Source organism: Amphibalanus amphitrite, unplaced genomic scaffold (genome assembly GCF_019059575.1).
Source record: "Amphibalanus amphitrite isolate SeventyFive unplaced genomic scaffold, NRLGWU_Aamphi_draft 000344F_arrow, whole genome shotgun sequence".
In the NCBI taxonomy this organism is placed as follows: Eukaryota; Metazoa; Arthropoda; class Thecostraca; order Balanomorpha; family Balanidae; genus Amphibalanus; species Amphibalanus amphitrite.
In genome coordinates, this window is record NW_024881839.1 from 505,518 (window position 1) to 518,865 (window position 13,348).

Genomic DNA, 13,348 nt, shown 5'->3' on the forward strand with positions numbered 1-13,348 from the left:
CCAGGTGATTACGGCCGTTCGTCAGACGGTGTGTGACCTGCGACCCCCCTCCCCTCCCCACTGTCCCCTCAGGTGATTACGGCCGTTCGCCAAACGGTGTGTGACCTGCGGCTGGCCATCGAGGGCACCATCATCATGTCACAGTCGCTGCGGGAGGCGCTGGACGCCATGTATGACGCCCGCGTACCCTCAAAGTGGCATAAGGTGAGACAACAGCGACGGGAACCCCCCCCCCCCGCCATCGTGAGGCTGGGGTATGATGGGTAGTGCTGTCGGCTGTTACTCATGTCAGTTCGGTGGCAGGATGGGAAATAACGCGACTCGTGCAAAGCTGCGGGACCTTTGGGTCTGCTGCGCCAGGCCGTAGTAGTTGCAGCTTCTGCAGCGTTATAAAATGGTTTGTGTGAGAGTCCATGGGAATTGAGCCGCCTCGTCCGGCCTCTGTGGGAATCTCTGTTGTCCGGGGACTGTAACCCGAATGGTCTTAGCAGCTCAGTTCCCATAGTGATTGTCGAGATTCGTCAAGGACGACTCTGTCTCGGCAACCGTGGCTTGGCACTCGCTTCGTGTGCTTATGTGTCATAAGTAAAGATGCCTTAATCTCGTATCTGCACTGCATATTGTGTCTGCATGTGTGCTTATTTGCGTAATAGCTTTGTGTCGTTGTGTGTGTTCAGACTAACCTCCTCGGCCCCAGATCTCTTGGGACTCGAGCACGCTGGGTTTCTGGTTCACGGAGCTGCTGGAGCGCGACAGCCAGCTCAAGGTGTGGCTGTTCAGCGGCCGGCCCAAGGCCTTCTGGATGACGGGCTTCTTCAACCCGCAGGGATTCCTCACCGCCATGAGACAGGTGGGCTCTGCCACGAGAAACTTTGAATGCTATCTATCTAGTAGGCACCAATTGGTATGCTCCTCCAAACGGGTAACTACCAAGCTTTCTTTCTTTCTTGCACATTCTACGTGCGATCCATTCGCGTTTCAATGTCTCCCAGACCTTCTCCCCTGGCTCGCAGCCGACTCCTGTAACCCCATGTGACCTCCCCAGGAGATCACGCGCGCCCACCGCGGCTGGGCCCTCGACTCCGTGGTAATGCAGAACACCGTGACCAGCTTCACCTACGAGGAGATCGACGAGCCTCCGCCCGAGGGTGTCTACGTGTACGGCCTGTTCCTCGAGGGAGCCGCGTTCGACCGCAAAACTGGCAAACTGGTCGAGTCTAAGCCGAAGGTGGGTAAGAGTGGCGTGCTTGGACTTCTCGTACACTTGTCCGTGGTCCCAGCCTAAAACGTATTTCGTGGAACGATTGAGACCGTCGGCTATGTTTTGATAGCTGTTGGAGCCGGCACTTGCGAGTCCTGTATCAGGTTTATACTTGTTTTGATAGCCTGGCTATGCCGTCAAGTGCCATATAACGTGCCTGAGCCGCACTTAGCTGTGGCGTGAGTTTAAAGCCATATCGGTGATTCAGCTCCAATGCATTTCATGGAAGAATGCGTCTTCAAACAAAGCATCATTGTACAATGTCATACCCCAAAATGGGGAAACGTTTAACTTTTCACCAACTAGAGTTAATATTATCTTTTGCTTCTTTTTTTTAGTGGTCCTCACCACTCACTACCGCCAGGTGCATCCCCCCCCCTCCCCCACACACACACAACAATTCCCCCGTCTCGCTGTCACCGAGAAATTACAGTCTTCCCTCCTTCCCTTCCGCACAGGTGCTCTACGAGCCGATGCCCACCGTTTACATATACGCCATTTCATCCACGGGCGGTAAGGACCCGCGGCTGTACGAGTGCCCCGTCTACCGCAAACCATGCCGAACCGACCGCACCTACATCGGCAGTATCGACTTTGAGACCGAGCTGAGCGCCACCCACTGGACACTGCGCGGCGTGGCGCTACTCTGTGACATCAAATAAAACGGCAGAGGGAGAACTGTAAATATGTTAGGGTCGCAGTGCAATACAGTCGTTGGGTACGGTGAAGCATAGACAGACTTTTCGAGCTTGTCGAACTAGTCTTATGGGAGTTGCGGCGTTGACAGTAGTGATATCTTGAAGTGATGTACGGAAAAAATATAGTTAACAAGACAACATGTATCTGAATATCTGACAAACAGTAGCTTGTCTTATCGGGGCATATTATTAGTTTATCACAAGAGGTCAATTCTCAGCAGTACGTGATCCACATAAATCCAGAACGTTCTAGTCGGTGTGCAACGTCGAGACATCTGTGAGCTTACTTAAAAGGAGTTCTCGGAACGTCAGCCCTTCAAAGTTTGGGTTGGCCCAGTGGCTGGGTACGATCACGGTACGATATTCGGATCATCGGTGCAGCAGGGCCTCGTTCGAGTAGTTTCTGGAGTGTTCTCCGTCCAAGGATGTCCGTGAAACTGATCCGGATGTAGAGAGGGATTTTGGGGAGCTGTTCCGTGGTCCCTATCAGCTGACACTTCCTCGAGCTGCGCCGATAGTCGATAGCTGCTGCTGTCACGTGAACGGTGGGCGTGTGTGTTTGTGATCCTCGCCACGTGTTAAATCCATATAATAAGAGGTAATAGATATAGAAATAGGCAGACGGTTTATTTTAGTTTATTTTAGCCGTTCGGAATATATTATATTTGCGCTCTCTTGAACGCAAAATAACTATTCGTCTAGTGAAGAATAGAAATGAGTAATGACATACCGAGTGAATGTTACCAACAAATTACATGTGCACATAAAGCGAGTGCTCGCATATACCGCATGTAGTGGTAACTAACTAGGTGTCCTTGTATTCGCGCTGTGTTACGCAGTGCCGCCGTGCCACGTATTTACATCACATATGCTTTCGTATTATTTTCAGTGAGGATGGTGATTTTAGAGTATTGTTGGTGATTTCCTAGTCACAGCTGAGAGCTTATGTCACGCGCTTTGCGTGTTGTGTATTGCGTGTGGTCTTATGTTGTCACCTAGTTGACGTAACATTTGTAATGTCGTATTGTTCGGCTGTGTCTCTGGCTCGTTCTCGCGGCTACTTTTTGTTTATTTTTTCTTCCTATTGTACCGTAACAAAGACAATAGGGCTTACGTTTGTCATTGTGTACGGTGTATGAACATGGAGACATTCCAACCGAGCACGTGCCATTTGGCCTGTCCCCAAAGTTACCGATGATGCTGACTTGTCGACATGGGTAGCGGAACATACGCATATCGCTCGCTTATTCCGTTCCCAAATGCCTTCGCTTGAACAGAACAGATCAAATATATTTATTGGGCTCGTTGGAGCAAGCTTCTGGGTAGGATCTGTGTATTGATTAGTAAGGCCGTGAACCAGATAATCCCTTAACGCCAAGTGTCACTGGTCACTGGGTCACCACTCACCAGTGCCAGTGCCCTCGACTGTCAACAGCTCCCGAGAAAGGCTGCAGTTCGTTTGTACGGAGTGCAACACCAGTGGACTTTCAGCCGCCGGGTGGATTTCGTCCACTTGTGGTCGAGAGCGTCGGCTGTGGTACGGTGAAGTGACCCTCCACCAGCTTTGCTACCGGCCGGGGTCACTGCGTTATCGGGGATCTCGATAGATCTGACCACTCGGGTCGCGGCTGATACGGGCTGAGAGCTGCCGTATCGCCGTCTATATAACGATGCGCGGCCTCAGACGGTCAACTGAGCCGGTCACGCACAGGTAAGAGAGGTCACGGACGCGTAGAGAACTGTCAACAGGAAAAGGGTCGACGTTAACCCGGCAGTTGCTGGGGTATTTCCCCACCCACCGTTTGCTGGGGGGGGGGCGTTAAACGCCCCCAGCCGATAACTCGAGAACCAATAGGCGCAGCGAAACGCACGAGGCGGCAAACGAAAGAGCGCGACGAGACGCTTCCGATGAGTACTTTAAAGTTGAATTTTGAGGTCACAGGTCGGGTCAAGGTCAGGTCAAACACCTGAAATCGGGCTTTCAGTAGCATGGACTTCAGGACTTCGCAATGGGCGCCTCTCGCCATAAACTCTGTCAAAACGGTGCACAATCCATCTTATAAGGCCTACAAGAGTGTCAGCTCCATGTAGGGGTCAGTCAAGCATAGGTCAGGGTCAAGGTCAGGTCAACCGGGTAGGCACATATCCCCGAAAATCAAAACTGATATTCGCAGCCTGTGACACATGTTTTATAGGTAATTTGGGGCGTAGAACACGATGGTGACATTCATTTTATCATATGTGTACGTGTTGGGCTCAAAAAGTTCAATTTAATAAATTCATGTATCATGGTCGTGAAGTTGTCACGAAAAATTGCCAAGATTCAGTTCAAGATTATGGAAAATGCGGAACAATAATCAATAATCGAAGATAGCCATTTGATTGATCATGGTATTGGCAGTCTAATGGCGTTTACGGCATGTCTGTATGTTTATGCTGTGATTTTATATGATTTTTCGAACATATGCCGTTTTTGGTCGAAAACTCAGAAATCATGACGTCACTAAAACCTCGATATCTCAAAAATTTCCCGACCGATTTTTTTGAAACTTTGTCACAATAAACTTCAATCAATTCCCTACAGGTACTCAAAAATTGGCGCGCCTGCGGCGCGCCGTTTTTATGCTATGGCCCGGCGAAAAAAGTGGGGGCGTTTAACGCCCCCCCCCCCCCAGCAACTCGCGGGTTAAGTGTTTGTTTTCTGTTGATTGTCGCTCATTACTCGAATGTTTCGGCACTGGCTTCAGTTCTGACTTCTGGCATATTCTTCAGCTTTATTTGCAGCATTTTGTGTCGTAAATGAACCGTTTTTGCTCGTCATTCGCCAAATGCGTTGAAATGCTGCTGTCTTGTGCTCAAATTCTTAAATTATCACTCAAATTCAAAAACGATTTCATGCATCGCTCCAGGTAAAGGATGACTTATACAAATACTCCGTACGTTAGCACTACTCACCACTGTATATTTGCATCACCACAGGCTCTCCCGACCCTGGCCATGTATCTGTGGAGGTGCGCGCTGCTGCTGGTGGTGGGGGTGGCCGCGGCCCTGGCTGCCCAGCCCCGCGGTAGTCCGCAGGAGCTCGGAGGTATGCGCGACGGCATCCTTTTCAGATGTGGTGTAGCTTTGTTATTACACTTATAAGATTTTACTCGTAATATAATGCCGCTAATTCACAGCAAACACAAGAAGATAATACGCATACCGAGATCTACTAGACCATTATTTTCAGACACTTATGATATCAGCCTACTTGCCGACTAGGGATCTTAGTATCTTCCATTGCCGATACTAAAACAGTCAAAATCTCTCTGACAGTTCAGAACATTGCTGTCTTTCCCTTCAAATTTCTTAACCCTCCAAATAACTCCGTCTGTTTTCGTGTCCAGTATGGCCGATCCGCACGGCGGACGAGGGCCGCGGCCGGCGCACGTGCTACTTCTCTGCCTGGGCGTACAGCCGGCCCGAGCTGGGCAGCTACGACGTGGAGGACATCCCTGCCGACCTGTGCACCCACCTCATCTACTCGTTCATCGGCGTCAGCAACGTCACCTGGGGGGTGCTGATCCTCGACCCGGAGGTGGGTGGTCAGCTGCGCCCGGGGCACGTCACCTGGCAGATCCGCTCAGACAACGCCGTGACGGGATGTCCGCTGCTGCTCGAGCTCGGTGGTCTGACGAGGGTTTTACGGGACGGTGTAATTACTGCTGACGGTATCAAACATTTGGAGCCCTGTAAGGTAAAAAGGGTTGTGGTCAGTTAAAAAGAAGGCAAAAGGAAAACCAAAGTCTAGGGATGTTCTGCAATTTTGGCATAGGTTCCCAGCTTCCCACGACGTTCTAGAATCCGTAATCAGTCACCCGCTGCATCCGCTCTCATCGTCATCTCAATTATCGTAACTGCGCTACAGTGTGCGCTGTGATTCACTAAGTTCCTCTCCCCACCTAGAATGACCTCCCATCTCCCCGCAGCACGACGAGGGCGCGGACGGCGGCTTCCACCGGTTCACGGCTCTGAAGCAGCGCTACCCGGGCCTGGTCACCACAGTGGCCATGGGCGGCTGGGGAGAGGGCGGCAAAAAGTACTCCGAAATGACCTCCGACCCCAGTCGGCGCAAGTCGTTCATCGCCAGCGTCGTCGGTACGGACAATGACCGGCTCTGGCAGTGCTGGTCTTGCATGGGTTATCGAGGTCCCTTTCTGTGTTAATGCATCCGTTTTTACCGTTTACCTAATTATGCAGTTATTGATTGGGCACACCTTGCGTTTTCCTCAGCATTGCCCGCATTGAAACACTACTGGGTGTTCACTAAAAATTGAGACAAAGTTTAGCAGGCTGTATCTTCGGTAAAAATGTACCGATTTAAACAAACTAGGCATTGTTGTAATGCACATTGCATCTGCTGCAAGCCGTAGAGCGTCAACAAATTTGCCTGATCCCTATATGTCATTTTTTGAACATTTCCTTGGAAGTGTTGTCACAAGCTCTGGCACCAGTGGACCGTGATGTTGGCCAGTTGATGGTGGTAATGAGCAACGAGCTGATATTTTGTATGAAATCGAAAGACACCAACATACGTTATAGCCTTAGGCAAATCACATTAGATACTCATTTGTTAAATTTCAGGCGTGGAAAATGGCTTATCGGGTCTCGTTCCAATGGGAATTTTTACATCGGCCGGGGCCCTCAAGGCGCCCCTTGGTTAGTGTGCTGGCGCCAGGTCGGACCAGAAAATCACCTTCTGTTTACATATGTCGTTCTGCATGAACCTCTAGTGCTTAATAATACACTTGGCTCAGAAATTATCATATTGTAAAGGACCAGTCTGGAGGAATAAAGTCGAACTGATGATATTCTCTGAAATAACACATACACCACGGCATCCAGCGTTAGCTTGCATGCTGACACTTAAATGGACGTTAGCCCTTGTATCATCGATCACATCACAACAGAACACTCCATTGTCTAGTTAATTGTCGCCCTTTAACTAAAAACATGATTTTTCTACCTTAAATAGTTTAACTTTTTTCTGCATTTTTTGGCCCCTTTGGACCATAGCATATTTACTTCTCTGGTCTTGTGTTGTTCCCAGTCGCTTCGAGAAATCATTTACGCCGTTTGTAACTCAGCCTAGTCTCAGGTGTGATATATCTTCTTCGCTTAGGCACAGTCAATACCTTACTGATCAGCAGCATTGCGCCGTGAGGTGTCAAAAAGCCCCTCCACGTGCATTTTCGGGGCCCCGACCATTTCTTAGGTTAATATCTTCACATTTACACCACTTCAGCTTTTCTGACTCCCACACCCTTTAGAACTTTCGTTCCACTGTACGGTATGTAACTAATTTCGACATTTTAAGTTTTCATTAAGTATTTGTACGTGCCAAACTCTCCCATTGACGTGCTATTTTGGGAAAGCCTGCCAATGGTCGTTCGGTGGCCCTTATTTGAAATGACCTCCAACGCGACTGTTTTCGTCACTTGCATAAAATATGTGTGCTCTATATGATGAGAAATGTTCCTTTTATATCTATGCTTAATTGCATCGTAATAGCTTGCTTCGCTTTTGCTGTGCAGTCATCCAAAGTTTGTGTCAATTTTTAGTGAACACCCTATAAACGAATAAAACTTCGGGTAAAATTATAAAGTAGTTACGATACCATGAATGTATCCAAAATAAAAACCTAGACACAACATACAGGGTGTCCCATAAGTTCGTTCTCACCTAAATTTTACGTTTTTATGCTTTCTTGCTTAAAGGAAATAGTTCACTTTTAACATGGGGTTTGGAACTGGAATAGCAGTTTTGTTGCTTGCGCTGAGACTAGCACAAATCAGAAGCTTTTACGGCCCAACGATCACCCTAGACGAAGATATTCCATTTTTCGTTCCGAAAAGAGTGCCTTGCAGAGGAATGCGTGCCTTGCTGAGGAATGCAGTCCCGTCATCGTCAGCCAATCAGAATGCTGCTTACAGCCGATGGGTTTGTCCTACGCAATATGATTGGTCAACGCGTAATAAGCTTCCGCGTCAAACATTATTTCATATAGAATATAGTTCTTCTTATACTAAAATATAGAAAATAATCCTTTTTACAAAAACGTTTTGTTTTATTTTCTGATCATTTTGAGCATAAAAAACATAAATCCATAGCAAAATACTAATTTCAGGAAAGTGAACTATTTCCTTTAAAGGCACGTTGACATTGGTTCGTAACTGAGCTTACATGGTTGCCATGGCTGGTAGAAATATGCTCCACAGTAGCTAATTTCTGTAGACAAAATAGTTTTTGCTAGAGAGCCCGCTTCCTACAGAGACGGCTAACGCCGCAACATAGAGGTCTCCGATACGGGTACGTCTCAGTATTTAGTCAGCACGTGACCATTCGTGACGATTGAGGGTGATTGAGGCCTACCAGTCTGTAGCCAATATCCATCGCTAACTGGACGCACAGTCAGCAAGTGACGCCGATGATTTGTTGGGAGTCAATCACTGCAAGTTTATCCTCTTTCTAGCCAGCCCTCAGGAATAAGCCAAGTGGCCAAAACTGTGTGGCGCCAAAGTGGCCATCAAAAAGGTCAAAGGGTTAGAAAGTTGGTAAACAGACTTTTCAGGATGGATTACCAGCTGTCTAAGAGTGTTCTTTCGGGGTACATAACTCAAGGTGACTTAAGCTTTGCTTACCGGAGGGCACAAAACAGTCAAAAACGTCTTAAAATGGCTAAACATGAGTTTCGTTATGCCTGAGGCTAAACAAAACTAGAGGGCTGATGACATCAACCAGGTCATCTGGACTAACTAGTCCACGTTCGAGATGAAACACCCGTCCAAACCCGAAAACAACCCCATAAGGGCGAAGGAGGAGGCCTTCATTTCGTCCCGTTATGTTCCTATGCAAAAGGCCAGGGTCACTGTGTTGTGGGGTTATAACTTATAGGCGTTCTGGAGTTGATCAAGTTACAAGTGACAACCCAGAAACAGTTTTGGGAAGCAGAATGCTTTTCCAAGAACATCTAGGAGGAAGTTCAGCCCTCAAGCTGAACTCGAACCGCGAGTATGAACACATTTATAGAGGAGAAAATGGCATCCGGGAGGTCGTAGGCCCATCTTCAGGCAAGACACGGTGCATCAGTGCACAGGTCAAGCAAAGCTTAAAAGCGGTGCAAGGAGACTGTGACAGGCGTTTGTGGCAAGATCACATGCCAGGCACCTCATCGGATCAAAATTTCATAAAAATTTGTTGGTTATGCTGAAGTTGAGGCTCGTCGAAGCGTAGCGCTGTTCCAGCCTCGAGGAGCTCACGGCGCATGTCAAGTCAGTCTGGGTTAACTTTAAGCCTGCTATGCAGCCAAACATGCCGGTTAGCATGCCGCAGCATGTATTCATGTGTTTGCCTATTAAATGGGGAGCACATTGAGGGGTCATAAATATACCAAAACGCAATGTACTCTGTTTCACATGCAAACATAATGTGAGAACGAACTTATGGGACACCCTGTAAATTTCTGATTATTATGCTTTGGCGGCGCAATCATAGCATGTTCACCTTCCATCGGCAGCGTTCATCAAGGAGTACAACTTTGACGGCCTGGATGTGGACTGGGAGTACCCAGGCGCCTCCGACCGAGGCGGATCGTTCTCGGACAAGGCCAACTTCGTCTCATTCGTGAGTATCCACTCGGGTCATCAAGTGTCCATCTGCTTTGAACATGGAAGGAAATGGAAGGAACGTGGAAGGAAATAAGGCTGTGCACGGCTCTAGGTCCTAGACCTACTGCAGACCCATCTCTTCAATCGTATTAATAAGCTTGCTTTGCATACGCGGGGCCGGGGTCACTCACGTTTTTTTTACTCGGACCTGAATAAATCGCCCCCATCTGCAGGTCTTGACTCCTTCACCTCCCACCGAGGCTCGTCGACCATCCCCTCTACCCCTCTCTCTCTCAGATGCAGGAGGCGCGCGCCGCGTTCGACGCCGAGGACCCCTCCTGGGAGCTGACGATGGCCGTCGGAGTGCCCGAGTTCCGCATCGGCGACGGGTACGACGTGCCGGCCCTGTGCTCGGTCGTCACCGCCGTGCACACCATGACGTACGACTTGCGCGGCAATTGGGTCGGATACGCGGACGTGCACACGCCGCTCCATATGAGGCCCGGACTGGATCAGTACGCCTACGAGAAACTCAATATTGTGAGTGCATGCAGGAGGAGGAGGAAAAGGGAGAGGAGGGGGCGTCTAAAGGGCTATAGACTCTGGGTATTACGGAAAGGAAGAGTGAACATCGACACTGCTATTCTGCTGCATATGTGCCTTTCCGTCTGTCACTCCCAGCTAGGCGCAAGTTTGTTCTTACTGATGTATTTTCTGTACTTTTCACGATCGCCGGAAAGTGTGACCTGGCACAGCTACCTCCCCCTTCCCCACATCCTACGTTTTGGAGCTGACCCCTCCCTCTCTTTTCACCCCCAGGAGGATTCGATGCAGGTGTGGGTGCGCCACGGCTGCCCGCAGAGTAAACTCCTGGTCGGCCTGGCCACCTACGGGCGCACCTACACTCTCAGCGACCCCAACAACCACGACCTGGGCGCCTGGGTGAAAAAGTGGGTCGGTGGCGGCAACCCGGGACCCTACACCAACGCCACCGGCTCGCTGGCCTACTATGAGGTATGTGGGGGCACCCAGGGGTGTTCTGACCGGGGGAGGGGTAACCCAGGGATGTATTAGGGTGATGGTGACCGGGTGCCTGTAGGAAGACCGTGGGAGAATGTGGGCTGTGGTTAGTAGTGCTGTGAATTATGAATAGAGGAAAAGGGATCTGTGTGGGAATACGTGCAGACTAAATGATTTATGGGTTCCGAATCAATAGTGGACGAAGGATATAATAAGGAAGGGGAGCGACTTCAGAAGGAAGTCCAAGTCACCCTACCCCACCATTTGTCAAAATGATGCCCTATAAATAGCGTGAGAACATGCATAACATCACCACCGCTCTTGCTGCCAGATTTGCTCCACGCTGGACAGCTGGAACCAGGATTACGACGACATCGGCAAATGCCCGTTCGCCTACAAAGGTAACTAGTTTGAAAAACCTGTGATTTACCCTGAACGATCGTTATTTTGCAAACGATGCCAAAAAAAAATATCTTTAGATATAAATAAAACATGTTACAAAACGCATCGGCTCGTCAGCATACTCCCATCAGCATAGATTCACGCCCGCACCTTGAAGCGCTGATCCCCCCGCGCCCATTTCCCTCAGATGACCAGTGGGTCGGGTACGAGGACCCGGACAGCCTCAAGTTCAAGACGGACTTCATCAAGGCGAACGGGTTTGGCGGCGGGATGGTGTGGGCCACCGACATGGACGACTTCCGCAACCTGTGCGGCCGCGGCGCCAATCCCATGCTGCGGCTCATTTACGAGGAGCTGAAGGACTACGTGGTACCGCCGTCACCCACCCTGCCGCCCACCACCAAGGTAAAGCTCGCTCCGTCTCTGCTCTGCTCTCCCCGCCCCCTCCCTTCCCCGCTCCCACCGTGCCGCCCACCACCAAGGTATGGCGCGTCCCTTGTCTGCACACCTCTGCTACAATGCCCCCGTAGCCCAACGACTGCCTGCCGGCGGATGGCTTACCGCAAGGGCAGTTGGCTTACCGCTGTTTCGTTCTATATTCCTCGACCCCCGTCTGACCTTCCTAACCCTCCCGTCGTCAGCAAACGTGGTACCCGCCGGCGCCGACGCAGCCGACGCCGCCTCCGGACGCCGACTGTTCGGGCGGCTGGGAGTACCTGCCGGCCCCGCGCTGTGACCAGTACTACTGGTGCTTCAACGGCGAGGCCCACCTGGAGACGTGTCCGACGGGCCTGATCTGGGACGAGACGCACAGCAGCTGCACATGGCCGGGCACGGCGCCGCCCGCCAACTGCACCATGCCGTCAGCCGCCGCCGCAGTCGCCGCCGGGGATAAAAAGGTCAGGGGGAGTATGGAGATGAATTGGCTTTAGGCGTCATACTCAGTGTTCACCTTATAAGTGCTTCACCATTTGATCAGCGAATATTAGTCATTCATTCCCGGTACTTTTGCATTGTGCACGCCCTTCTTTAAGAGAAAATATGCTTTATAAAGACCGATTATTTCCCGATTTGTAGATTTTTTCTCGTGCGCCGTTCCTTCACTCAGACCTGCCGTATGATTTCAGGCGCCCACTGGTTCGAAGATCGCCGCCAAGCCGCAGCTCCCCATGCCCCTGGCTAAGAACTCGATCAAAAAGGCCGCTGCTGCCGCTGCCGAGGCCAAGCCCGTTCTGAAAAAGGCCGCGTCTGCCGCTGATGGCTCGGACGCCGCCGCCAAGCCCAGTAAGCCCGCCCCGAAGACGGCTCCCGCTGCTGTTCAGACCAATAAGGTCCCGCAGAACGCTCCCCCCGCTCAGGACGTGGTGCCCAGTCACGCGTAGTTGCGGTAGTTAGTGGTCTCTGCGGCCAGGCTACGGCTATTTTCGGTGGTGTTATTGGGGTGCGTTAAACGATCGTGCCAAGTGCAAATTGCCAGTGGGTTTGTGACGTTTCGACTCGTTGTGCCGTAGTGTTCGAATGGTATGGAGGCTTCGAATGATGGCTGCGATAGAAATTATACGGAAGGTACGACAAAGGCTGCCGAAGTGGCTAATAAATAGTGGTTGAAAAGAGCTCGGCGTAGTACCTACCCTTCCACCTAAACAGCGTCCGTAGTATGCATCCGTGTGGACTGGTTACAATCGTTTTTTCCTTTCGGCTGCAGCAGCGATAGCGTGAAAACACGATGGTTGGCTCCAACAACAAAGGAACATAAATTCGTACACAGGAATTTGAGGCGTTACTCCGGCGTGGAATACGATAAACGGGTCGACGCCACGGTCAGTTCAAAAACGGAATCACAACCGAAAACCACAAGACTCGTGATTCTAATAATGCATTACGAAGCCGTGGCCCACACCCACATGCTTGGCATGCACGAACTCACCCAGTGCAGCTGGATCGGTTCGGAGTCACTTCCTTCCAGGCATTCAGTCCGTATCATAGGTGAGTCAGTCATTGATTCACTCACGTGACTGACAGACATATGCTATCAGCCGTGACCACAGGCGCCACACTGCAGTAGGAAGTGGTGGAGCGATTGAAACCGAAGCTCAGATCATTTCCCATTGGGTATCGATAAGACCTTGAATGGTTTGTAACGCTGCGGTAACTGCTAGTTAGTAAGAGGCCAATGCTATGAGTGGGTGGCTTCCTGGAAAGTGCCGTGCATTGGATTACTGGCAGCTAAATGGGGAGTACGCAAGCAAAGCTTGACTACATTCGGGACAGATGAATTCAATAACTAACTAACTACCCATTTGCCGTCCGCTTCAATC

At 50.3% G+C, this 13,348-nt stretch overlaps 2 protein-coding genes across 2 annotated transcripts in view; both read left to right on the forward strand.

Moving 5' to 3' along the window:
* Positions 1–3,010, forward strand: part of LOC122389109 (dynein axonemal heavy chain 5-like) — an 85,701-nt gene extending 82,691 nt beyond the window's left edge. Inside the window, exons 84-87 of the mRNA XM_043380802.1 lie at positions 73–204; positions 698–850; positions 1,046–1,228; positions 1,720–3,010. Coding sequence (XP_043236737.1) covers positions 73–204; positions 698–850; positions 1,046–1,228; positions 1,720–1,923 — 672 coding nt within the window. The 3' untranslated portion in view covers positions 1,924–3,010. The remainder of the gene's footprint in view (positions 1–72; positions 205–697; positions 851–1,045; positions 1,229–1,719) is intronic.
* A 574-nt stretch (positions 3,011–3,584) lies between these two features.
* LOC122389134 (endochitinase-like) lies at positions 3,585–12,643 on the forward strand. The gene is made up of 11 exons (XM_043380850.1): positions 3,585–3,670; positions 4,939–5,047; positions 5,349–5,539; positions 5,931–6,099; positions 9,518–9,624; positions 9,906–10,148; positions 10,428–10,622; positions 10,960–11,029; positions 11,218–11,435; positions 11,672–11,929; positions 12,158–12,643. The coding sequence occupies exons 2-11, from the start codon at positions 4,957–4,959 to the stop codon at positions 12,410–12,412; spliced, it is 1,797 nt and encodes a 598-aa protein (XP_043236785.1). The 5' UTR covers positions 3,585–3,670; positions 4,939–4,956; the 3' UTR covers positions 12,413–12,643.
* The last annotated feature ends 705 nt before the right edge of the window (positions 12,644–13,348 follow it).

Bases quoted from the DNA above. Each gene is read 5' to 3' on its own strand.
- LOC122389134 (XM_043380850.1), top strand. From the start codon at position 4,957: ATGTATCTGTGGAGGTGCGCGCTGCTGCTGGTGGTGGGGGTGGCCGCG. The intron at 6,100-9,517 runs GTACGGACAATG...TTCCATCGGCAG, and splicing joins GTTCATCGCCAGCGTCGTCG to CGTTCATCAAGGAGTACAAC. The intron at 10,149-10,427 runs GTGAGTGCATGC...TTTCACCCCCAG, and splicing joins CCTACGAGAAACTCAATATT to GAGGATTCGATGCAGGTGTG.